At 45.2% G+C, this 26,413-nt stretch overlaps 1 protein-coding gene across 1 annotated transcript in view; it reads left to right on the forward strand.

The window, feature by feature from the left end:
• Serpine2 (serpin family E member 2) overlaps nucleotides 1–26,413 on the forward strand; it is a 57,523-nt gene that overhangs the window by 7,858 nt on the left and 23,252 nt on the right. Inside the window, exon 2 of the mRNA XM_050161068.1 lies at nucleotides 23,499–23,779. Coding sequence (XP_050017025.1) covers nucleotides 23,521–23,779 — 259 coding nt within the window. The 5' untranslated portion in view covers nucleotides 23,499–23,520. The remainder of the gene's footprint in view (nucleotides 1–23,498; nucleotides 23,780–26,413) is intronic.

Here is a 26,413-nt window from a genome sequence, read left to right on the forward strand (position 1 = left end):
AGACTTCTGTTACTTCTCAGCTGTGTTTACGACTTCTCAAAATGAAAGTCTCCTGTCTTTCCGGTAGGGCATGGTAGCCCAAGTGCGTGAGGGAGGAATAGGCTGACACTTTTATGTGGTTTGAAGTACTATGTTTATATCATTTGGCCTCCCAATTTGTTCCTTAGACATACCTTCCTTCCCCCACCCCAGACTGAAGTCTAAAATTAGTACTGACCTTTGGATGGAGAATGCATTTGCACACAGTCCTAAGGACCAACTTAGCCTGAGCTGGATAAAATTCCACAGAACCAAGAATGAGTGTAACCTGATTATTTTAATTCAAGTCTACTTGGTATTTAGGTTTTTCTTTTCGCAAAGCTTATACTTTATTCAAAACTTGTCACTTCTGCATAACAGAGATTTCCCCCTTCCCTTCCTATGCTCTTTCTCATCCTGTTCCTCGTTTTCCTTCTCCTCCAGATTTAGAGCCTGGTAGGCTTTGGTTTGAATCTAGATTCTATCAGTTGCAAGCAGGAGAACATAGCCAGGTTTCTCAGGTTTCCTAAGCCCCAACTTTGTCTGTGAGTTGAGTGTGAAAGTGACCACCTCTTGCATACTGTGAAGAGACAGTGGAGAATGTATCTTAGGTAGGTGCTGTACATATGGTAGGAATGGACTCTACTAGGTCAGGGGATGGTCATAGTTCTGGATTGTATTTGACATAGTGGTAGACGTGAGCGTTTGTCTGCCCCAAGATTCCTATTCTGTGTGTCTCAGACCTGGTGCGTGTATCCAGAGTGGCTCCTCTTGCTAGCCGGTCTGCCCCATGGACATTCTATGCATGCATCCCGAGCAAGTGCTGAGATAACACGTAGACCACCTCTGCCCAAGGCTCTGGGGATCTGAACTCCGGTCCTCACACTTCTGTGTCAAACACCTTACCCAGGATCATCTCCCCAACTCAGAAATTAAACTCGTTTAAAGATTTGCTGAATGTATTTAGAACACGAGTTCATTGAAGTATGATTGGATCCCCTAATTATACAAGAATTCTTAGAATGTTTAACTTGCAAGTATTCCCACATCAGACCTGCGTTTTCTGCTGTAGTTGATAGAGTCGTCTTGGCGTGTTCCTGGAGCTTAGCCATTTGAGACTTAATGCAGTGCTCTGAGTGTGTGCCTCTACCTGACAAGTGTAAATCTGACGATGGCATGGGAGATGCCATGGGGTTTTGGTATGGTGGATCACATAATCATTAAAGGGTTTCCTTTCTAAAGACATCAATTTTCTTTATGAAATTAATTCACTAAGAGATTCACATCACTTTCTGCCAAGTCTGTTAGCTTCTTCAAATGGCAATTTAGAAGATTGGCCTATGATGCTCAGGTATTCATAATAAACTTATTCTTGTGCAATAAGGTGGTAAATTATGAATATCAAAGTGTTGATCGTAGAAATGTGAATTAATCCAGCATAGTCGAAGGACTGAAAGGAGTTGTTCCTACAGGTATGTGTCAGTTATTTGACTAAGATTTCTTTGTGCAAGGAAAGTCCACCTTTTGTGTGTATGGTGGTTAAGTTACGCTTTCCTGCCCCTCTCTTCTTGTTCTAGTTGTATGTGTCTTACCTGTCCTGTGATGACCCACAGGCCTACCTTAGCCTTCTGAGTTCCTTTTACTGTGCCTGGCATAGAGGAACTGAAAAGAAACTCCAAGGAGAAGAAAGAAATGAAAAATTCACAGATAGCCCTCTGTCGAGTAATGTTAGGCACATTTTATACTTGGTTGTGAAGAGTCCTAGCAACACTGATAGTAGGGTGGGAGTGGGCCGGAGTTTGTCATGAGAAATTATGGGATGCAGATGTGCAGAGCAGCTTGCGCAGACACACGTAGATGGAAGAGAGTCTGGAACCATGTGTTCCCACGGAGGAAACTTTTTTATTCTCCATCACTGTTTTCACTGGCAGAGCAACAAGGCAAGATGCCTGGGATAAAAAGGTCAGACATAGCTGGGCAAGGAATCACGTTGGAAGTCGGAAGAACTTGGGTTTAAATCCCAGCTCCACGTGCATTTGCATGGGTAGCCATTGTCAAACATCTGCCTGTCTGTGCTCAATTTCCATGGGAGGCGGGGGAGTACACATGGTGAGGGTGTCCCTCTTTGTTAGAGAGGGAGTGTGCTATCCCATTTCACACCGAAGGAGCTAGGAAATGAAGGGACTTAAATCCACGTCAAGGTCAGGGCTGTGACACAATTCCCCCTTGCCCCAGGTTGCTCTTGGGATGTCAAGTCTGGGTATGGTTTTGCAGCAGACTGGCCTGCCTGCTTGGACCCTTGACTTGTGGACGATCCTGTCCATTCTGTAGAAACATCTGGCCAACTCCTGTCTCCTCCTGTCTGTATCCACTCCCATCATCCCGAAGAGGAATCTGTCTTAAGAGTAGAAGAGATTCTTCAAATTGACTCTTTGATGTGCCTGCCCATCCTAAGAAGTTCAGAAACTGAATGGTGGTTCTGTCTGTCACTGTGGTGAAATTCAACTTACGAGCTGGGTTTTGAGTACTTACTCAGTAATAGTTACCTGGAGACACTCAGATGTATGGACAGGACAGGCATTGACAGTTGTGGTTCTCATCCACTCATGTTGAAAACATGTCTGTGTTCTGGGTACCCAAGAGCAGTGACATGTCACAGTGGCAGATGGGAAGAGGCCACAGAGGGCTCTAGTGCAGTGGTTTTCAACCTTCCTAAAGCTGTGACTCCTTAATACCGTTCCTCGTGTTGCGGTGACCCCCTCCAACCATAAAATTATGTTCCTTGCTGCTTCATAACCGTAACGTTGCTACTGTTCTAAATCATAAGGTAAATATATTATGCAGGATGTCTGCTATGTGACCCCTGTGAAAGGGTCATTTAGCCCCCAAAGGGGCCGTGACCCACAGTTTAAGAACAGCTTCTCTAGAAGGTACAGAAGCAACAGTGAAGGGACTGGAGAGATGGCTCAGTAAAGTGTTTGCTGCACAAGTTCAAGGACCTGAGTTCGGATACCCCCAGAGTTTGTGTAGAGCCGGCAGTGTGTGCCTATCATCCCAGAATTGGGGAGTCAAATAGGCAGGTCCTTGGGGCTAGCTGCTGTTCTAGCTCAAATGATTGAGATTCTGTGCCAAAAACTAAGATCGCGAGCAGGAGAGGAAAACACCTGACATAGCACAACTTCACACACGCACACACAAAAATGCACGTGCTCAGTAGACAGTCGGGTTTCCATGGAGTTGTTCTGCTCTTTGTCTTCTTTCACTGATGTGGTCAGTGTTCCCTCACCAGAGCAGACTTGATCCTGTGACCTCCATCCTGCCCCTGGTGCTTCACCAGGTCGGTCATAAGCTGCAAACGTTAATGACGCTAATGAGGTGTTTAGCATGTCAGAGCGGTTAGTGGTCAGGGGGGCTTGAATTGTTGAGAAGGCTACACCGGAGTCTCCCCCTCCTATGTCTCTTATAAAAAGAATCCAGAAATGTAGTCCGTGATCTCGAGAGGCAGAGAAGCCACTGATGTCCCAATGAGCCGTGGCCTGGGAAGATCATGCTGAATCCTCCAGGCAGTCTGTAGAAGCTTGTGGCTCTGTAGATGAAGAACCCAGAGTCCCCACCAAAAACTTACAGGTAAGTGACAAGACTTCGTCTGTGACGTTAGGACAGTGATAGCCAGCTATTAGGCAGCTGCTGTCTGGGAGGCCTCACGTGAAACCCTTCAGGCAGAGAAGTGACTTCAGTGTCGCAATGATGTCTGTGAGGTAAGTCTGTGCACAGGTGAAGGGTGGCAACGTAGTCATAAATGTGGGTGTTTAGATGCCCTGTGGGTAATAGTCTTTGTTTCTTTTACCATTAGGGCCACAAAATTCCATTTGCCATAAACTTCGGTTTTTGTTGATTTGGCTCAGAGGAGAAATTAGTTTGCACACCAAAGATGAAAGTTTTGATGGATGACTTTGGAAAGTGTGGCCCACTGTTCATAGGAAGCGTGTACTTTCAGTATGCATGGTTATAAGAACAGGCACATGCAGTACTGTGTGCACGCTCAGGGGGATACACAATGGGCCAGGCCTAGGGACAGCATGTATCATCTCCCCTATTTTGCTAAGTATCCAATCATAAATTCAATTGCATCTTCAGCATAGCCCAAGAAATGTCATCCAGCTCTGGGGCCTGAATGATGAGGAAATGGATTAGCTGATATCCTAGATGGGATTACTCTTGCTGTGATAAAACACCATGACCAGCCGGGCCATGGTGGAGCATGTCTTTAATCCCAGCACTAGGGAGGCAGAGGTAAAAGGATCTCTTGCCTGTTCAAGGCCAGCCTGGACAGGATCCAAAAACTACAGAAAAACCCTGTTTCAAACAAAACAAAACAAAAATCACCATGGCCAAAACAGATTAGGAAGACAGGGTTTGTTTCAGCTTACACTTCCAGACCACAGTCCATCACTGAGGGAAATTGGGGCAGGAACTGAAACAGGAATCGAGAGGCAGTATGATGCAGAGGACATGGAGGAGTGCTGCTCACTGGCTTGCTCCCCATGGCTTGCTCAGTCTGCTTTTCTTATAGAAACCAGCACCACCTTCCCAGAAGGGGTCCCACCCATCATGGGCTGGGCTCTCCTCCATCAATCACTAATTAAGAAAATGCCCTACAGGCTTGTCTACAGGCTAAGCTTATGAAGGCATCATCTCAGTTGGGGGTCCCCTCCCCAATTGATGGCTCTCTGATGGCTCTAGCCTGTGTCGAGTTGCCATAAAAATTAGCCAGCAAAGCTGAGGCCCCGTCTAACTGTCAGAGGAAGAGACTATTAAAGGTCACTTTTTAGCATCTCCACAGTCAGTCATTGGCCCTAGGGGTCACGGATAATTACATTTTCACCTCTGAGGGCAATTGCACCGATGTTCCCTCAGGAACTTTTCATAGCAACCGAGTCAACATTTCATGCCTGTGACATGTCACTTAGTAAGGAGATGTGGTATCTGGGAACATAGCTGGGAAAAGAAATGATAGTAGGTACTGGAGGATGACCAAGGAGAGGCCAAAATAAATCGCTTCGTGGAAGGTGGGGGTAGAAAGACGAGTGCTATTTCTAGCTCACAGTACATGTGATTTCATGTCTTAGTCATAAAGTTTGTTTAGTCTGGTTAACCCAAACTTTTGAGGGTAGTGAGGATCTTCTCTGAGAAGAGAGGAAACTGAGTTTGCATGATAGGCGTTCACACTTAGAAGGCCATTGATGGGAAGTACACCTTCTGGAAGAAAGGTCCTTTCTTGACCAGTGTGGAGAAGGGTGCTGGGTGTGCTGGAAATTCAGCTCTGCATCTGGGATTTCTGGGAGGGAAAGTCGAGACCACAGTTAGGAGTGGCGTTTTCCTGAAGAAGCACTGTCAATGCCAGCCTTGAGGGAGACACACCCTACATGTTCCCTTATGCCTGTCTCTCTGGCTGGGTGACATGGCTGGGTTATAACATCTGCACGTCTCATGTGTGATGTGACATGTCAACAACGCTGTGTCCCCTTTAAGGACTCTGCAAATCTCCAGTGAAACCACTCACTTTCTGCATTGTTGCAGAACATCATCCTCCTTTAGAACTTGCAGCTATGACAAGATCAACCAGTCTGCCCACCCTACCCATTCCCTGGTACACCGTCCATTCCAGAAGCTAGATAAAGGGAGAAAGTGAACGTTAAGTTCTTGTTTTTTTTCTTTTCTTCTTTGATTATTTTATTTAGAAGCCCTTGCTCTTCTGCCGTAGCTTGGACGTGGCAGAGAGAAGTGGTCATTCCCGTGAGGAAAAGCTCTAGGGTTTATGTCATCTCATCTACCTCTGTTGTAGAGGATGGATGAAGGGTTAGCCCTCACTATAGAGCAGGGCACTGAGTCCCTGAGCAGGTGTGTGATCTAGGAAAGCAGGCAGAGATGAGGCAGCTGGTCTCTGCCCCACGTTTGTGTTGAGTGAACTTAGATTTCTTGTAGGAAATAGCTAAATGCCCCCCTCTTTGGACTCCCTCCTAGACGCCTTCAGAAGGTGTCAGTGTCTACCATAGCAAGGGAAGTTGAGGCAAACCAGGGTAGGAAACTGATTTTGGAGCCATGCTTCCTACCACCATGGATGGTTTCTAAGCTTTGAAAAATTATTTCGGTTTCATGGTGGAGATGACTTGTAAATATAGAATTGTTATTTCTATTACTGTGATAAAACCCTACAACCAAGGGCCACTCCTCTTTGCTCACCCCCTTGCTTTATTGGGAAGTATTTCCAGATTCCTGCCTTTGGACACATGTATATTTATTGATGTGTTTATTTTATTTTGGAAGGTGGCTCATGGGGTTTGTTCCCATCACTTCCATGTTTGTAATACTTTCTTGGCAGCTAGTTTTGCTTGCTATAGTTCACCAGAAAGCTCTGCTTAGGAAGTTTGTCTGTACCAAACCTAGCAAGCCGGAGACTTGGTTAAGAGACCCGCCCCCCCCCAAAAGAGGAGACTGAATATCACAGGATCACATCTGTGGGTGCCATAGCTGACCTCACAGCAGCCATAGCAATTGTAATAACAAATGCAAAACATTGGCTCCCCGTTTCCTGGAGGAATCCATTTTCAGCGTGATATCTCCAATGAATTCTGAGGACTTTTTTTTTTAACACCTGAATGTTTAGTTTCTACATGGATCTTTTCTTCTCCGTCTTTTTCTCTCTCGGCTTCTGTAGGACAGGCTCAGCTTTTGGTTATGTTCCTTGGGCTTGCCCTGAGGAAAAGATAATCAATACTCTCCGGCGCCAGGGGTTAAGAAAAGCAAATGACCAAATGGTGCCACATTTTCCTTGCACATCAGAAAAAAAAATGGTTGCTTAGATGGCATTTCCTGCTGGTGTTCACAGTGTGAAGTGTGGAATAAAAGCTCAGAGTTTGTCAGGATGCTCATTGTTAGTTAGAGTTAGCCTAACAGTTCCAGCATCCCAGACAGATGACAGATAAACAGGGTCTTTCAGCTGAATAGCGTACCCCATGGTGTGATGGCTCAAAGGCAGAGGCAGGAGGACTGCCATAATTTTAAGGTCAGCCTGACCTATTATAGAACGGCAGACACATCAGAGCCACTTAGCAAGACCTATCTCAAAATTCAGAACCAAACCAGAGCTCAGGAACAACAAATCTTGAGGGGTTGGTAAGACTGTGCAAGTTGCCAGTAGTGGTGGTACATGCCTCTAATCTCATCACAGAGACAGGTGAATCTGTAAGGGTCATCCGGATATACATAGCAAACTCCAGGACAGGCAAAGATACATTTTTAAATATGTGTGAGTTAGTGGCCCAGTTCATAGGACTGAAAACCTGAGGTAGTTCCATGTAGACTGTTTCCTAGCCAATAGGCAGAGCTCATCGAAAGTTATACACAACTACATCGCTTCCGTTCTTATGCATAACTATAGATAATGTAAGAGGACAGGTTATTGCAATTTCTAGGTTGAGTTCTTTCATCTTAATTTCATCTCTCATTTTATAGACCAAAGATGAGGGTTCAAAGTGTGCCTGGAACTTTCATACCCTCGGTAGATGTATATTTGATGTCCCTTGTGTCCTGACTTTAGAGTAATGATTTTTGTTCTGTGCTGGTAGTTATGAGATACCAGTTGCTATCACTGTTGGTCCCTCTCATCTGTTATGGAGAGCAGGGCCCACCCCCACCCTTGCTCTCCTGGTCTCCTACTTACTACTTTGTGAAACACGAATACTCTAACAGTGTAACCGTTTATAAAGGCAAGTAGCTGCCTCCCTCGTTGGCCTGAAGCTCTTCTTACTACATGCCACTTTTTGTCTTTGTTTCTTTGCCTTTAAGGACGTCTGTCATTCATCCGAATGAAGGTCCTTGGGGTAGGACCTCGATAACTGCTTTGTTAACTGGGGAAGTGCACAAGCTACTTTGAAACCCGCAAGGCTCTCAGAAATGGAAGGTGGTCACTTTTACACCCTTCTCCCAACATAACATACATTAAATCTTCAGCCTTCAGCCTCTGTCTTCATCCCCGTGGGTGTGATTGTCAACCACCCTGGTCTGGAATGTCCAAAGGGCTTTCGCATCTTGACTCCTAGTTCTGGGCACTCTCGAGAACTCGGTTGTGCCTCTGTAGTGAGTATGTTCTTATGACTGGAGCCTTCCACCTGTCAGGCACCCTGGCACCCTGTGCCATCTTGAGCTTTCATCTCTTTTCTTCTCACAGGTTTGAACCAGTCAAATCTATGGAATGTTTGTTTTCTCAAGAAAAAGAGCCCCCCCCCTTCAAGCCATTGTCACTTGGAGCCTTAAAAACCTCCCATCATTAATTCACAGTGCTAAAATTTAGGAGTGTCTGGGGCTTAAGGCAAGCTATATTGAATTAAATGTGTAGGGCACTTTAAGACAGCATTTGATTGTACATTTAAAATAGGGAATGCAAATTGAAACTCCTCCTGGGTACTTTAAATCATGCATTATATGTGCAGTATTTTCAATTAGCTACGGAAAAGAATTCCTCACTACAGCTCTCTTTTTACAGCTGGGAATTGCCCAGAGAGCACAATTGACTATTTTATATAGGTAAGATTTGCTTAAATGACTTGGAGGGCATTTGCAATTGAACCAATAATTGAAACTATTGTTGCAGAGTGGCAGGTAGAACTAGGAAGTCATTCTGCATTCCAGAGGGGGTGCCGTGAGCTCAGTAGTGCCTTAGTTAGAGTGGGCTCCATGGGGATTCATGGCAGCGAGACTTGGTCCTTCATATTTCAAACTTAGCTTTCGCCCCACCGCAGAGAGAAGCATGATTGGCTGTGAGGTGGTGCTTTCACCAGAAACTTCCAGCTCTGCAGTGTTGTCCATTCTCTCTCTCTCTTTCTCTTCCTCCCTCCCTCCCTCCCTCCCTCCCTCCTTTTTTTCCTTCTTTTTACTTTTTTTATGTGCCAAACACAAATTAAAAGTCAGATGGGATAAAAGGAATGGAGTCCTGCCCCATTCCTTCCCATTGTTCATTATCTCACTTCAGACACCACCTAGAATATTGAATCTGTCAGAGTGGTCTAACCCACGCCTTCATGGTTGTTCCATAGGCTTGGCTGGGAGTGGGGTGGGGCATAACGAATACTCCTACTGAAATAAATGATTGTTCAGCCACACTGTATTGAAACCCATCATTATTCTGCTTCAAACGACAAATATAGGTTAATTAGGCATTTTGTGCCCAGAATGGGAATGCTGGCCATTTATTCCAAATTTTTTAATAGTGGTCATTCAGGGTCATTCTTCCCTCTGTCTTCCAGGGAAGTCTGATCATATCTCCAGGCATGTGGTTGTCACAGCTGGGTGGAAGATGCAGCAAGCATCCCCTGGGTAATGCCTACAGATGCTGTGTAACAGCCCCTTCCAACCAAGACTCATCCAGTCCAGCCCGTGAAAGTGCCAAGCACTTTTCAGCTGTGTTAGACTGTGTGAAATGGCCCATGGTGCGCCTTTGTATTAAGTTGGTCTTCAGAGGCCTGGCTACTTCTTTAATGCCTTGTTTATATAGTGAACCCCTGGGTATCCATGTGCCATCCTGGATGCTAGGGTACAGTGATGGACAGGGCAGATGAGGAACCAAGGGGAAACAACATGATGTATCTTTCATTTGAGAAGAACTTTCTCGTGGAAACCAAATGCTGAAAAGAAAGCAGCAGGTTCGGTATATCTGGAAGAGGAAAGTTTGGTCCTGGCCAGATAGGGACCTATAGGCTGCAGGAAGGACTTACCGTTGCTAACTAGAATGTTAAAGAGCCACTGGATAGGTTGGCGCAGGTCCTTTGCAAAAGGTCATGGTCAGCTTTCCTTCTCTCCGCAGGCAGAGAGCAGTGTGGGTGGTATCTCAGGTAAGGAACTCAGTGCTGCCTTCCAGAGAACTTGGTGACTTAGACTGGGGACTAGGAGATGGAGATACTATCTGAGATGCGTTCAAGAGGCAGAATGAATTTGTTGATGATTCTAATGGGATAAAGGAAAAGATAGTTCCCAGGCTTTTGGCTTGAATTCTTGGATGGGAAGTAGGTGGTGGGTGGTACCAAATATTAAGATCTGGCAAATACTAGCAAGTTTAGTGGTTAGGACTAGCAAGTTTAGTAGTTAAAACTAGCAAGTTTAGTAGTTAAAACTAGCAAGTTTAGTGGTTAGGACTAGCCACCTCCCTTCCTAGTATCTCCATGAAAGTTGCTGAGGGAATATCTGTATCAGAAACACTGTGTTTTGGGGTCCACTTACAAACACTTCTCTTCCAGATTGCCCGTTTTCTGGGGTCACCCTAATAGGCTCTATAATACGGTGTCACATTATTTGTAAGTGGTCTCTTTGGGTAGTTGTCCAGCATTTCTTGTTCCATGTTATTCTACCCCATCTAAATAAACAAACAGTTCTGAGAGACAGCTTAAAATCCAGATGGCTACCGTTAAATCTGATGACCTCATGACCACTGAGACAGGGTTTGTCTGGTTGCCACACACCAAAACCTTCAACGTGGCTTGAGTCACGTTTCAACTGAAACAGGCACCCTGTTTCAATTTCGGCCTGATAGGAAAACACTCTGTATTCATGAGCTTGGCAGCCTGACGCCCTTTTCCCAAGCTGACGTGGTGCTCCATGGTCGTTTCTAACCCTGTCGTGGGGACTGTTGATGGAGCAGTACAGCCTGCTGCTGCTGCCCTGGGAAAGACAAAGGCCTGTACATTATCTTCGCTAGAGATCTGTACCCAGACACAGAGATCCCTTTCTGTCACACCCTAGGCCTTTGCAGCCTTTACACTGAAGAAATATAGGAAATGGGTCAGCAATGGAAGAGAAAGACAAGCAACTAAATAGGGCACCTTCGTTTTGTTTTCAGGAGTCAGTTTGAGTCTTTTGTACTTGAAGTTAAGGTTAAGGTGGTCTGTAGTGGAGACCCTCAGAGAATGAGATCATCATTATCTCTGCCTACGATAGTTATGGTTATACACAGTAGTGATGGCAGAAGCCAGCATTGATAGAGGCCTTCAGAACTGGTCTAAGCTGGAGAGATGGATCAGCAGTTAAGTGGGCAGGCTGCTCTTCCAGAAAACCCGATTCGATTCCCAGCACCCAAACAGCGGCTCACAACCAGCTGTAACTCCAGTGAGAGAGGATCCCGTGCCTTTTTTTTTGGCCTCTGAGGGTACCTGGTACCCAAGTACAAGGGGTAGTGGAGGAAGATGGACACAGGTGTGAGGGAGTCTTCAGCTGCTTTCTAGTTTGGGCTCTGGTGGGTGTTGCCCGTGAGTTGGGTGTTCAGCAGGGTTTCCCACTCCAGGGTCACACATGCCTTGCAAAGACTGCAAAGAGATGATGGCGTGAAAAGAGAAGAAACAAAACCATCAAAGGCATTTTACCCTCCAGGCTGTCTTAATGAATGACTTTCTGACCTCTTTCCCTGCTCCTTGGACTCTATGTACAGCTCATTCTCCAGTCTCCACTGGGGAGGGCGGGGCTTTTCTCAGACTGCTACAGATGCTCTCTGTGTGGGTGTGCCTGGCTTCCTCTGGTGTGTAGCCTACTTACTTTCGGAGCGTTTATACCAAAGATAAGTAAAAAATGAATTAAAGTATTGCCTCAGTGGCATGATGGTTTGATTAAAGTCTTCTTCTCTAAAGCAGGGCCTGCCAGCCTCTCTGTTCTGTTGACACATTGGACTGTGTAGTTCCTCATCATTGGGAGCTTTTTGTGACACCCTGTGTCCCTGGTTTCTTCTCGGGATGCCACAGCTCTTTCCTCCTCACCTTTACATGTTTCTAAAGAACACAAATGTCTTTAGAGATGATGTCAAAGGGTCCCAGACCACTTAGTTGAAAACCCTGAGGGGAGATGCTTATGATCCCGATTTGATCAGCGATTTGATAACCCTGTTACCCTGTTGAAACAGCGGACACACCTCCTCAGTGCTTTTAGCACATGCTCATAAAAAGTGCTCACACGCGGGCAGGGTTCTCTTCTGGCTGCACAGCTGCAAGCCCAGGGCACTGCCTTTTGCCTTAGTATTCGTGGAATAGAGGAGTGGATGGCTGTGCTTAATATCTAAAAATTCTGAATACTACCTGGCTTTAGGGGAGCCAAAAGGCTTCAGCTTGTGAAATTGAGCGCTAGCAGTCTGAATCCCTCTCTGTGTGGTCGAATGTGGGTTTCCCTGCCCACCAACCCCACTGGCTGAAATAGGAGCACAGGGGCCTTCAGGTTCCTGCCTGATTAAAGCCCACATCCTCTGTTGGCGCTGTCAAAGCTGGGCCTCATGGCTCAGAGTAAGCCTCTCTGTGACATCTTTGTGGGGCTCGGATGTCCCCTACCAGTTTACTGGTTTGCTAAAGAAGGCTTCCCTCCCCATGAAGTTAGAGCCCCCCCCATAGATACACACACACACACACACGGGGGGGGGGAGTTTCACTTTTTAGAGTAAGTTGACATGGGTCATCTTGAGACCTAATTCAGAACTTATTTGCCGAGTAGTCTGGCTTTCCTGGCTAGACAGACAGGTCCCCTCAGCTGGAAGAGGGACTAGAGTTGGGGTGGGGCCCAGAGTTGCTTTGCTCAGCGCGTCCTGGAAAGAAATGGTTCCGAGAATGCCAGGGAGTAAGTACGGAGGTGCGTGTGAACGGGAAGGATCTCTCTGCGCCTGGCAGTTCCATTTCCCCCGAACATGAATGATAGAGCGGCTTTGGCTTAAGGAAAACAAGCAGCCATGGGGAGAGAGCTGACTGCCGGTGGGAAGGAGGACAGCCCAAGGGCAGAGGATGGGATGCCATTCGGCTCCCCGCTGCTGCTCTTCGGAAGGTTTAGGGAAATAGCTGCCCAGTGACTCAGCCTGGTATTACCATCGCCCCATGCTTCCTGCAGGAAGCAGCAGCTCATTAGAATGTCTCCATCCCTGCTTCCGGCCTCAGAGTGTCTTCCTCGGGCTGTGGCAGACTGGGGTTGACACATTGAACTAGCCAGCAGGCTGAAGGTATAATTGTTGGTCATACGCCTTCCCTTCTAGGATGCACAGAAATAATTGGCTGGATTCCTTCCTCTTCCACACAGGCAAGTTTCAGGTTTAAAAAAAAAAAAAAAAAAAAAACAGGGAGAATCATGCAAATTGGTGTCAACATTGCTGTAGCTTTGGCTGTCACTCAAAAGGAAGGGAAGTCAGTGACATTGTGGTGTGACCTGCGCAGAGGAGGAGTGTGTGTTCTTCTGTGTATCAGAGCATAGGTTTTCATGGAGACCTGAGGCATGAGGTACAGGAGCTGACCCACACCCTGAGGCCTGAGGCAAGGAGCCAACCCACACCCTGAAGTATGAGGTCCGGGAGCATACCCTGAGAGGCACCCATAAGGTGCTGTATCCCTAGGCTCCACCCACTTAGGGAGCACCACTTACCCAAGTAGTGTGACAACCAGAAATGTCCCCTGGGGACAGAGTTGCCCTCACTCTGGACGAAAGCCACCTCCCTAGAGTAACAAACACTGTGTGCAGTTTGGCACTCTTGAAGGCTGTGGTCACTTGTTTGCTCCGAGTGTTTGTCGAGTTAAACCCAGGTAGGGGAACACAGTGTTTCTTTACCTTCTCCTTCATGGGCCTTTAAACTCCACCAAGGGGAGCGCTGTGGCATGTTAGCCAAGCGCACAAGCTCTCAGTCTCAACTCTCTGCCATGTATGAGCTGCGTAATATAGAAACAACTAATGCCTCCTTATGTGGAGGATTAAATTGCATTTTCAATGTAAAATGTGGTGTCTGGCATTGAGTAGATGCCATGTTTGTTTAATCTGCTGTAGCGAAATATCATTGACTGATGAGCTTATTAATGACCGGAATTTATTTCTCGCCGTTCTAGAGTCAGGGAAGTCTATGATTAAGACACTGGCATATGCAGTGGCTGTCAAGGGCTTGCTTTCTGTTTGCACGTGGTACAAACAGTTGTTTCTAGTTGTTTCTTCATGCATTAAGCGGGACTAGCCATCTCTGAGGTCCCCTTGAGAATGACACTCATACCATCGTGAAACCCCTCCCTCAAGAACTAGTCATCTCTCAAAGATATGATTTTTGTTATTATTATCATTATTATTGAGACAGAGTCCCACTGTATGTCCCCGGTTGGCTTGGAATTCACTATGTAGACGAAGCTGGCCTTGAGCTCGTAGGGATGTGTCTGCCTCAGGAGTGCTGGTACTAAAGGCACGTGTGCATCACCATGTCTAGCAAGAGCCACTTTCTGATAGCATCACCTTGCAGGCTAGAATTTCAGTAAGGGAATTCCTGGAGGATACATGTCCTCAGACTGCAGCAGTGTGTTTCCAGTTAATGACGGCTATTATTCCCAACCACTTAAGGGTGTAGTCCATAGATTTTAAGCAAGTTAGAATTGAGGGAGAAGGATTTAATTGCTGCTGGCACATAGACCAGAAATGCAACAATTAACTTCCATTGAATTAACAATTTGTTTCATAAACATGTATTGAATTCCTTCCATAACCTAGGCACTGTGCTAAATGCCTGGCATAAAATATTAATTAATAATTACCTCTCTCTTTCAATGTCTGTTATGAAAGTGTAGAGACGTAGATCATGTTGCCCATCAGAATAGAGCCTTCTCTATTGATTGACAGAAGACCATGTGTGTAAGAAAGCAGCTTACTGTGTTATGTGTCCACATTTCTCTCTTTCCAGTGGCTACCACTTTATTACAGTTTTTCATGGTCTTCTGGTGCCTGCGCTCTGCAGCTTTCTCTGCTCCCTTTCCACCCAGCTTTCGCCTTTCAGCTGATGTCGACTCCATGCTCCTGTCATTGTGTGTTTTTATAAGCAGAAAAAAAGATTGTGTTCTAAGTGTGGCGTTTCATTTCTGAAGCTCTGCAAATTACATATGCTGCGGAGCATGAACCCGTCACCAGAAACAGTTGTCTAACAGTAGCTCGGTGGTGTCCTTCAGTCTTTTTGCCCATGAGTTATAATTTTTGCATAGTTGATTATATCATCAATGGTCTTGTTGTCAATTAAAGTATATCTTTTCCAACCTAGGGAAGCTGAGGCACAGGATTGAGCATGTTTGAGTCCAGCTCGGGTTATATAGCGAAAGTGTTTCGGCAACAAAAAGAAATTATCCATAATTGATTATCCTGATTATCCAGAATCAATGACTGATCCATTACTGCTTGGTTCTCATAACAGCGAGTGACACTATTGGGTGGGTGCCATTAACTATTATTCAGTGTTGGGTGACATACGTTGTGTGTGTTCTCCCAGAAGCAGCAAAGCGATTGGGTAAGGAAGCCCTTCTAGGCAAACCTAGCAGGGGAATGGGAAGAGAGGGTCTTATTAAAGGAAGAAGCTAAGCGAGAGATGCTATCCGGGCCAAGTCCCACTCCAGAGCTCATGGGCCTACTGGAGAGTCATTTACAGCGAGACCAGGAGTCAATGGCCATTAGCCTTCTGGGAGGAAATAGTGTCTGTAAACACTTAAGGCCCAGGAAGAAAAGTGGGCTTTGCTTCCCACTGGCACTGGTCCAAAGGTAGCAGGTGCAAACAGTTAGCGAGGGCGCGCACAGAAGCTGGAGGGCAAGTATGCTGAGCTGCTAAAAGGCTGCCCGCGGTGCCGCTTCCATTGGAGATTTAGATTGCAATTAAAATAGCCAGTTTAGCTACTTACTGCAATGATTTTGCTTCTGGAAATAAATAATCACTTTTGGGCACAGATCTTCTTTTATTCTCTTACAGTTAATTGATAAAGGGAGTGTGTTGTTTGTCACGTATATGCTTTTTTCTTAAAAAAAAAATATCTTTATTCCAGATTGGTTTTCAGAAATATTTTTTAAATCCATTTGTTGTTATAACTTTTGGCCTTCATAGTTTGCCTCAGTCAGCATCAATTTTAAGAGCACTGAGCTCTCATCAATAAGTAGAGGACCCAGAGACAGCCTCAGTGTTATTGCAAAAGATGCTTGAAGTTATGGTCTGGCTTTGAGTTTAGATTGTATGAACAATATCTCAATGGGAGATAAAAGAATCACAAATGTATTTTAGGCTCAGAGAGTAAAGGCACTTGCCACCAAGTCTCATGACCTGAGCACATGCCAGAAGAAACAAACTGATTCCCGTAAATTGCCCTCTGGTCTCCATGTGTGTATCATGGCACAGATAATTAAAATGTAAAAATAGTTTTAAAAATTTATCTTAATTATGATACAATTAAAAACAATTTACTTTTTTATTAAAGCGTTTGTGAATCTATGGCTATTTTGTATTCCCCAAAGTACAATATTTGTTGCATCTATTTTTTAATGCAATAAAATTATTTCTCTGTTTTTAAGAAACCCTGTCTTGAAAAATAAAAAAGGTGGGGGGGGGAGCCACGGGTGAATACCATTGCAGTGCTGGAGACCTCTCTTGGTTGCTGGGTTAGGAAGTTCCTCATCTGAAGCGTTGTACACTGGAAGGCGTTGCCCCTTACCACTCTGGTTCTTGTTTAATCATCTAAGGAAACTGTGAAGGCACACGTGGAAGTAGTAGAGGAGAGAGCAAGCTCAGTGAAGAGGGTCACTCACTCTGCGTCTCCTGGTGAGTGGGTGGTGGGAGTTAGATTTGAACCTTAAGAAAATTGTGTCTGAAACCTTGAAGAAAGTAGGAGGAAAAAATGTTCCTTATCTTGTATTTTTGGAAGTAGTAGACAGCTAACAAATCCCCACTGTCTTCTTCTTTAGCCTACCACCTGCCCCAAGAAAAATTTCAGTATGAAAAATATATGGGTAAAAGGCAGTGGGGTACCAGAGTACACTTACAAATAAACATATTCTTTTTCCTTTTAGCCATTGCTGCCGTAAGTTTCTATGGTTGAAAATGTCTTTCCTAAGACATTTTAGGTTGTTTCTTGACCCAATTAATTAGTGTCATATATATCAAACATATATGTAAACCTTTTGGATTCAGGTAAAAAAAAATATGAAGAACTTGAGAGAATTTAAGTTTCTTGGCAGTAACCCGGAAAAGCATTTTAAAGCCACGGCAGCTCCAGATGCCCTCTCTTGTTTGTTCCTCCCTAAGTTATAAAGATGCTGACCCCGAGGACGGTGACATACTTATCAGATGCAAATCTTCACGTGTCCTAGCTTGCTTGATCTTCTGCTTTAGTTATCTTAAGGAAATGTGCTCTTATTTGGAAAACAAGGACAGCCCGAGGGACGTAATTTCAGGAATGGCTTGCAAAGGTTTCAAAATGTAGTCTTCTGGCTTCTGTATTTAAGGCCAGCCTCTTCTTGGCTTCCTAATCTTCATGCCAGTTACTTGTGGATGAACCCTTACCACGGCTTTGCAGAGATCCTTAAGTCTTCATAGACCAACTCCTGAAGGGTGTCTGGAAGGCTGTTGTGAAAGGCTCTTGAAGAGTTGGAAACTTTCTTTGCTGGCAAAGATGTTGGCGGGAAATCTTTGGCCTGACAGTTGAGCGTTGCAGACCTGTGTAAAGAGTTTTCATTTATCCTTTGAGAAGCTAAAGCCTCTCCTGAGAAGTCCTCAGTGAAAACTGTTGGGAGCTGCGGTCCTTCTCATGCAGTGTGATCTGCAGGTGTGTTCGGGCCAACCATGTCCCCTTTAGAAGAGTGGTAACAGGGGTAGATCAATGAGGGAGCATCTAGGTTTGAAGAAGAGGGACCTCAGAGCTTTCCCCATTGGCTGTCTGTTGGACTGGGAAGAAGTGATGGAGAGAAACTGGGGTGGAATGGGGGTGGGGTGTGACCTTCCTGCAATACTGTCCCTTGCACATTCCAGTTGCCTGGCATTATTGTGACTCCACTTTTTATGATAGGCACAATTCAAGAGACTCACTGATTTTTACACATTAGTAGTACACTTTGACCAGTCTTACCAATTTTTAATGTCAGCTGACTACCCCGTTTTGGCCTCGTCTAATGAGCTTCTGTGGCTTTCTTGGCCCTGGGAGGCAAGGCAATTTCTGTGCAGGCAATCCACCTTCTAAGATTCTATACACCCCAGAGAATGACATAAATAAATGTGGGTTCTTCAGTATCTCCATCTTCCAGTATTGCTTCAGTTTACTTGGGATTCATGAGATGGGGGTGTCCAGATGCAATCTGTAAATAGTGTTTCATTCTAAAAGGGATCAGAAGTGACTGGCTGTACTTGGGACAGGAAATGTACAGATGAACCTAAGGACATCTTGTCAAATCAGAAGCCAAGGAAGCCAAGGACACTACATGACCCAATTGAATGTTTCAAGAATCAGTTTTGAAACAACTTAATTTGAGTCTCCAACAAGAATAATATTTACAGTGGATCAAGCGTCTAGAAAACGTTGAAAACATGAGTTTGTAACAGCGGGAGAAGAAGCAGACACTGTGGAGATCTGAATTGTTTGATAAAGTCATTCTGAATTGACAACTGTCCTAGCATTTGTCCACCTTTCCCACACACACTGAAGCCCAGGGCAGTCCGCCAGGGAGGCTTTCTTGTCTCTACAGCCCTACTCATGAGTGCAGAAAACTTAGTTATAAGAGCACCTACCATTTTGGAACTCCTAATTAAAAGGAAAAGAAAAAGGTACCTGGGCACTGATCACAGCGTGAAAACAGAACAGTTGACCAGCCTCCTGAGCCTAACGCCTTGGACAAGACTGTAACAAAACAGTCTGGACCTGAAGACTGAATCCGTTGCCTTGCTTAGCTTCTAGATCACGGTTGCTAATAACCTTCCAGGTAGTAAGTTTTCTTTTCTTCAGGTTAGACTGTCTGTTGTCAACTCTCTTGTTCCAGTTCTACCAACTTCACATAAGACAGAGGAACACAGTTTTCAAATTCCAGTGGGTATTAGGACCACAGTTAAAAATAAAGCAACTTAAGATTTTTTTTTGTTGTTGTTGTTGTTCTAAAAAAGCAAGAGGGTTATCAACTTGTGATGTCTGGAGATCTTGAATCAAATAAAATTGTCCTTGTAACACAAGACAATGAGGACAGTGTGAACACTGGGTAATTAGCATTTGAAGGAGTTACTGATTTTGCTAAGTGATAAAGATATTGGGGGTCTATTTCCTACCTGGGGCGTGGGGGTACATATTAGAATGGTCCTGAATGCTTCTCTATGATGTCTGTAGTTTGCTTCAGAATAATCTTTAGCTTGCAAGAGATAAGCCACGAAATGATCATTTCTAAATGTAGAATACTATGGACATACATTTTTCTATATATTTTATGTATATTTGAATATATGAGGCAATGTGTATACATAAACCTATATGTGTGTACTCATATACACATTCCAACATATTTAGTGAGTGATGGAGGATAGATCCTTTCTTTAGATATTCTTAGGTTCTCCCAGAGCTGATGAGAAACCCTTGGCAAAGTCTCAAAGCCTATAGACTTCTATTGGATTCTTTTCACATGAAATTGTTTACATAGAGCTTGCTATGCTAAATAGAGTGTGTGGACATTGAAATTATTGTCTGCTTGTGCTGAGGACAAAGGTATATTTTATATAAAAATAGTTAAATAGAAAATTAGAAATATCTCACTTTCTGCTATATAGTAAATCAGCCATGAGTCAGTCCAGGGGTCTGTTTGCAAGTCCGTAAGCAGCCCAGGCGAGTGATGGAACAGCAGCTTCTCAGGCAGTGGGCAGAGAGCTGCAGAAATCACGGCACGTGAACAGCCCCCACGGGGCCACACTGGAGTGGGACGTTTGTGGTGGGAGCGGCGGCCCGACAGTGCCAGTGCGTCTCCGTTTTCCCATTTCCTGGGAGGAGTAGCTCCAGATCCAGACTCGTATGCGCCATCTCCGGAACTTTAGTTTCCTAAAGTATTTTCAGAACACTGTGTTCCAAATCAAACCCTGAACCAGTGGGATCAGGCCCTCGCTCCTGCCTCTGATTTAGTGCATGCCCGTGGTGAGGCACTGAATAGACCCCGTACACTCCAGGACTCTAGCGGCCCCTGGCTTTGAGCTTCCTGTCTGGTGGGAAGGGAGTGGGACAGTTTAAAAACAAGCCAAATGCACGGTGCAGAGAGGAGAAGTTTAGGGGTGGGGGCTCTGGTGGTCACTAAATGTACAGTAGAGGGAAAAAAAAGCACAGGAAAGACCATCAACAGAAAACAGTTCTGAAAGCGGAGACCTGGGAAACTTTGTAGGCTAAGGGCTTCCGTAGCCCACCAGTGAAGGACATTTATTTGTTTGTTTGTTTGTTTGTTTGTTTGTTTGTTTTTGAGGTCAAGAGAGTGTCCTGATCAATCAGGAGGAAATAGGTTGTAAGCTGCTATTGAAAGTCCGACAGGGAAATTTGCCTATGTGGAAGCCGCTGAGTCTGTGGCACGTGTTTCACGTCCGCCATCGGCAAGTGACACATTTTCAAGTATGCATTTTGAATCTGGCATTTGCAGAACCAGCAGCCCGTTATTTACTGCACTAAACCGTGCTTACCGCTCAGAGCAGGGCCCAATTACTTCGGGAGCATTCCCCTTGCCGGAAAGTGAAAAGGCTCTGAGTAGGAGAAAGCCAGCATTTGGAAGGCTGTGCCAGTGGCAGTAGCTTTATGGGTAGGCTTATGAGCTCCCTCAATGATGGCCTAAAGCACATGAATTGCTTTTTATTGTTGCAGAAACATTATTCAAGAAATTGAAACACTCAAACAGATTTATGAACTGCTGTATCCACGCTACCCAATACATTTGGGCCAAATACTTATTCTTCCTCTCATACCCAAGTTTGAAGAGTGATTTCTTTTAAAAATGAAAATAAACGGAAAGTTGCTATATTCTTTCCATTGCAGGGTTCTGCTTGCCCTGAAAATGAAGCATTTTAAAAACAACCATACTTCTAAAATAGGTTCTGTAGAGGTATGAGTATATTTCATTATTAGGACTTACTCAAGACTGAAGTGATTTATAGATTCACCCTTACCCCAGGCTCATAAGCTTATTCTTAGACATGAGTACAAGCCCGGTGAGTTTTGATTTGAGAGCATTTAGCCAAGCAGAAGTTATGCCCAGAACATCCATCAAAAATTGCCCTGATTCCAAGTTCCACACAGCCCTGAGACTGCCCAGTGTGCTTTTCTGAAACCGAACATGGACATCTCTCAAAAACTGGGCAAAGAAACCAAGAAAAACACTCCCACTATAGTGGAACTGTTCTTTCAGAGGAAAAAAATTACAACTGAGCATAATTCTGGTAACTAAAGTAACTTTGTTTGTGAGACTGTCCATGCTGATGTCTTGATATTAGGACTGATAGAAAGTTTACACTTATTTGCCTTCCTCAAAACACAGTCTCTCTCTCTCTCTCTCTCTCTCTCTCTCTCTCTCTCTCTCTCTCTCTTTCTCTCTCCTCCCCCGCCCAAGGACCTTAGAGCTATCTGTGGCAAAACCAACATGATATCTTTTTGTGCCTTTTGATTGCAGCGTTTCTTAGGAATCATTAACTGAAATTGATGGGGTTGGTTCTTACAAAGGTTCTCCACATTTGTGTGTGTGTGTAGTATGTTAAATTTCATAAAAGAAATACATTCCCTGAGGGAGAAAGGGAAAATGGGAAATCAAAGCTCCCTCAGAAGAGGAGCGAGCTGAGCTCCATGGTCAGGCCTTGGAAGTCCTCCAAGGTCCAATGGGCTCCAGGAAACTCAGGCCATTGTCGTGGTATTAGAGCCAGTCCAAGGTGCCAAAGTCAAAATAGGCCACTGCTGACCGTAGCAGAGGCCCACGTGGGAGCGTATGTAGGTCACTTACACCTTTTGAATTTAGACGGGCTGAATTTAGACAGTTATTGTATAATTAAGCTCTAGAGAAACCCCGGATGTTCTGAATTTTTAGAAGAATTTTACCTGTCTTGCAGTGGGTAAGAACATTCAACATATGCTTGAACCGTGTGTCCTTAGTGGCTCATTGTACATGGACAGCCAGGTGGGGAATTCTGTTTGTACTGACACTCCTTGACCAGCCGGGATGCTGGCATTTTCTTGGATCAGTTTTGGAGTTCACTGTGACACTCAGGGCTAAACACAAGCATTTCCTCAACCACATTCAATAAGCTCTAGTTTGATGGAATGAAAAATAATAAAATTAGAAATTAATCCTAGTAAACCCTTGGGCTTAATCCCAGAAGTGTTTTCTGAGTATCAGCCATGCATGACTTAGTGTGGGAAGTTCCCAAACCAGGGAAGGGAAGGCAGGAAGACGTGTTTTACCCAGCCCTTCCCACACTCTTTCTTTTCCCTTGTGGCCACTGACTTCCTCTCACTCCAGGTAACCTGTCTCTCCAAATGCTTCCCTCCGTAACCTCCCATCAGTGCAAGGGGGTTCAGAGGGCTCCACGGGAAATCCGTGCCTCATGAAACCTCAGCCCTCTAAAGCAGGGATCAAATGAGTAACCTCACAAATTCTGCCTTTGTTTTTGCGTACTGCTGCTGTTGAGTGCTCACTTAATGGAAGTGTTTGCTTTCCGATAAATACTTGTAAACTCCCACCTCTTGTAGCCAAAGAAAGCGCAGTCAGGGGCAATCAAGTCCTGGAGCATGTTTAAAGCCGATGGCTGTAATTGACACGCTCGGCGTCAGCAATGAATGCATCCACACAGTTTATGGATTTACCAATTGTTCTGCCCTGTTACCACTTTAAAGCTACCACTGAAATTTGTTTTAATTAACAGCCCTGTACTTAAAAAAAAAAAAAAAGTTGGATGTGGTACATTAAAAGAGTCAAGTCTGTGTGGTTATAAGAAAATCCCAATAACCTGAATCCTTTCCTCTGTTTAAAACCCTACAAGTAGTCTCTTGTGACCCATGCTTTCTGTCTCCCTTGGCCTCTATCACACAGCCTGCCTGTTCTTCCCCAGTCCCTTTGTCCTGCTGTTCCGTTGCTTAGCATGCTCTTCCTGCATCCCTGCATAGCTGGGTTTTTTCTCAGTTTTCAGTTGTCCTCATCTGTGTCCCTGCCACAGAGATAGCATTCCCTCTGACACGACCCCACCCCCAACCCCATAGCCCTTCATTCACCCACATTGCTTCGCGTTATGATTCTGGCTTTTATTCTTCTCTGAAGTTATCTAATAGCTTGCTGGTTTATTTTCTCCGTGTCTCTCTAGAAAGACATTATGAGAGGGCTAGGGTCACACCCATCTGGTTTACAGTTGTCTGTCTGACACTTAACAAAAGGGCTTGGCACATGGAAGACCCTTGGAAATAATGCTTACATGACTGACAGAGTTGCAAGAGTTAAATATTGACTTTCGCCTAGTGCCTGGTGCGTACTAAGGACCCAGCTGATAGAAATTCACTGCGTTCCAACCCTGTTTGTCCAAGCCCCATGCGTGTGAGGCTCCGCACAGGATTCCGTTATCATGAGTGCAAGAAATCGGATGGAGTTCAGAGTTTTCATCCCTTTGTGTTCATGAAAGAGTGATATATTTCTGTTTTTTTTTTTTTTTCTTTTAGGCTGTCCTTGTTGGAAGGCACCATGAATTGGCATTTTCCCTTCTTCGTCTTGACCACAGTGACTTTGTCTTCTGTGTACTCCCAGTTCAACTCTCTGTCTCTGGAGGAACTAGGCTCTGACACGGGGATCCAGGTTTTCAATCAGATCATCAAGTCACGGCCTCAGGAAAACATTGTTGTCTCCCCACATGGGATCGCATCCATCCTGGGCATGCTGCAGCTGGGGGCTGATGGCAGGACGAAGAAGCAGCTCACGACGGTGATGAGATACAGCGTAAATGGTTCGTGTGCACTCCCTCCCTCCATTCATGACGCCTCGCTGTCAGTCAGCCCTGAATGTGGAGGGTCACGGCTTGGTCTCTGCGTAATCTGAGACGTGGAAGAGCCCAGGGAAGCCATGCAGTGCCATCTGGAGCATAGGGCTAGGGTCTTCTAAAGGAAAGTTGACACCCCCAAAGTTAGGAACTGCACCCCTGTTGCTGTTGGGTTTGTGTTACTCTGTCTATCAGCACTACTGTTTTCTCCTAAGGGAAATCTTTTGTGGTCTAAGTAAGCATCCTTGTAAAGCATGTCCACACTAGAGACTGGCAGTGGGGGAGCTTTATGATGGTGACAGGCTGATGATTACTGCTGAAAGTGCACAGAACTGCTAACATACACATGTGCATGTGCACCAAGCATGCATGAAAGATGGGTTGTCAGAATGAGTTCTAGAGACCGTGCTTGATGCCAGTTTCCCAACATGGTCATCATGCCCTTGGAGAAAACTGCACGAAGGCCACAAGGCATGCCCCTTTTCTCTTTTTGTTTTGACTTTTGAAAACTAACTTTTTTTGTGGGAGTAGCAAGCATGAGTTCATTTGCGTGCGGGTGCAGAAGAGTGTGGAGACTGGAAGTGCATGTTGGTGTTGTCCTCCATCCTGCTTCTTATTCTTTAAGATATAGTCTCTCACTGAACCTGAAGTTTAGCAATTTAAGAAGACGAGCTGAGCAGTGAGCCTTGGGGAACTACCTCCCTCCGCCCCCCAATGCTAGGATCATAGCTGTATACCACCACACTGGCAGCTTTTACATAGATAGCTAAGGATCAGAACTCAGATTCTCATGTGTATTTTACTGACTGAGCCACCTTCCCAGCCTACCCCATCTGCTGATTTGAAGCCACTTATAAATCTGAAGTAAGAAGCCAGTTGTCTTTTTAAAAAAATAAAATAAAATAAAATGGCCAGCCATGGCCAGCCGCTGGGCCTGAGAACCTACATGCTCTCGTCATCATAGCATTTGGGGAGTGAGCCAGGAGACCAGTCTGGCTGCATAGCAAGCCTGTGTCAAAGCAATGAACCTGGAGATGTAACCCCGTGCTGGGGGTGGGGGGCATGCTCACCATGTACAAAGCCATGTACAAATGGGTTTGATTGTTTCCACAAAAGGACAAACCAAAACAAAACAAACACAGGTAACAACAAATACAGGTAAGGGTTGGTGAGCAGGGCATAGTATTATTGGAAGAAAAGTTGGTTTTGAATCACCTGCTTAGCCGCAGGAACCCATGTCTATAGGCAGTGTTTCTCTGTAGTGGTAGGTCTCCCTTTCCACAACCGTAACAACTGAGGAAACAGGATTGTCTTTTCTTTGCTGCCCTGCACACTAAGTGTGAACAAGTTATGTTTTGTATAGAGGCGACAGTTACCTCATGGGAAGGTGGGGGAGCTTTCTCACCGCCTTCCTCCCTGCCTCTTCTGGCTGTGAGGTTCTAAGACTGCATTGGTTCCTATTGGCAAGCGAGCTGGATTAGCGGAGGAAGGATGCTTTTCCTTTCTCGCTGCTCCTGCTTCCTTTGGGTTTTCAGTGTGACCCTCATATGGGAGGATCAGGCGTTGGGAGCCCCATATGCCCAACGCTGTCCCCTGTTGACAGAGGGGTAAACTTGGCTTGGTTTTTTAGTTTGCCCACCTATTAGATGTGAGGAAAGGGTAGGTGAATTCCTGGATCACACTGTCCTGTCTCTAGCTGGGAAGTTCAGGGTTGTTGGTGATTTCTAGCGCCTTTGTGAGTCACTGCTTAGATTTACAGCCTTCCTTGTTGCCATCCAGACCCTGTCAGCCAGCATAGTTCCAAAATAGCAACTGGGATTGTGTCTTGTTGTTTTGGTTTGTTTTGGTTTGAATGCTGATCCACCACAGTTTTAGCTCGGCATCTTCATGATGTTGGCTGTTTGGCTACCCATCTACCCCTACCGTTTCTCCCTCCAGAATTGCCAGCAGTCCTGTGGAGAGTGTGATGTCAGGGTTCATGATATACTTATACATGCTGGGGGCCTTCGTTGGGGCTCAAACTCTGAGGATTCCTCCCAGTGATGTTCCCAGAGGAAGACACAAGATTGCTTGAGGAAGGGGGAGATGAGCTCCAATCTTTTCCCTCGAGAAGATTATTGATTCCTTTTATTCGTTGCTGAGGAAAAATATCCTGCCCCCCCCCCCAAAAAAAAGTCAACAAAGGCAGGATTTCTCTCAGTTCACAATTTGGAGGAAAGCACTGAGAGCAGGAGCCAGAGGCAGCTGGTCATGCTGTCTCCCCAGTCAGGCAATTAAAGAAAGAGAAACCTGGAGCCCGGGTCCCTTTCTCCTATTTTATTATGGCTGGACCCTGACTCAGGGAATGGTGCTTTCCGGGTGTAGGCTGCGTCTCACCACCTTAATTAACCCTGTCGGGAAACACCCTCACAGACATGCCCAGAGGGTTTTTGTGTGATGTTAGATCCTGCCATGTTGGCAATTGCTTATCACAACCAGGGACTGTACATCTGGAGGTAAGCAGAGTCATAGTGCCAGGGGTGGCACTTGGCCTGAGAGATGACTTTTGGCCTCCAAAGCCTGCTGTTCGCCATACAGTGGTTTCCTCCATAGCATGATGGT

Source organism: Alexandromys fortis, unplaced genomic scaffold (genome assembly GCF_014885135.2).
Source record: "Alexandromys fortis isolate MF-2015 unplaced genomic scaffold, M_Fortis_MF-2015_v1.1 scaffold_98, whole genome shotgun sequence".
NCBI classification, from domain to species: domain Eukaryota; kingdom Metazoa; phylum Chordata; class Mammalia; order Rodentia; family Cricetidae; genus Alexandromys; species Alexandromys fortis.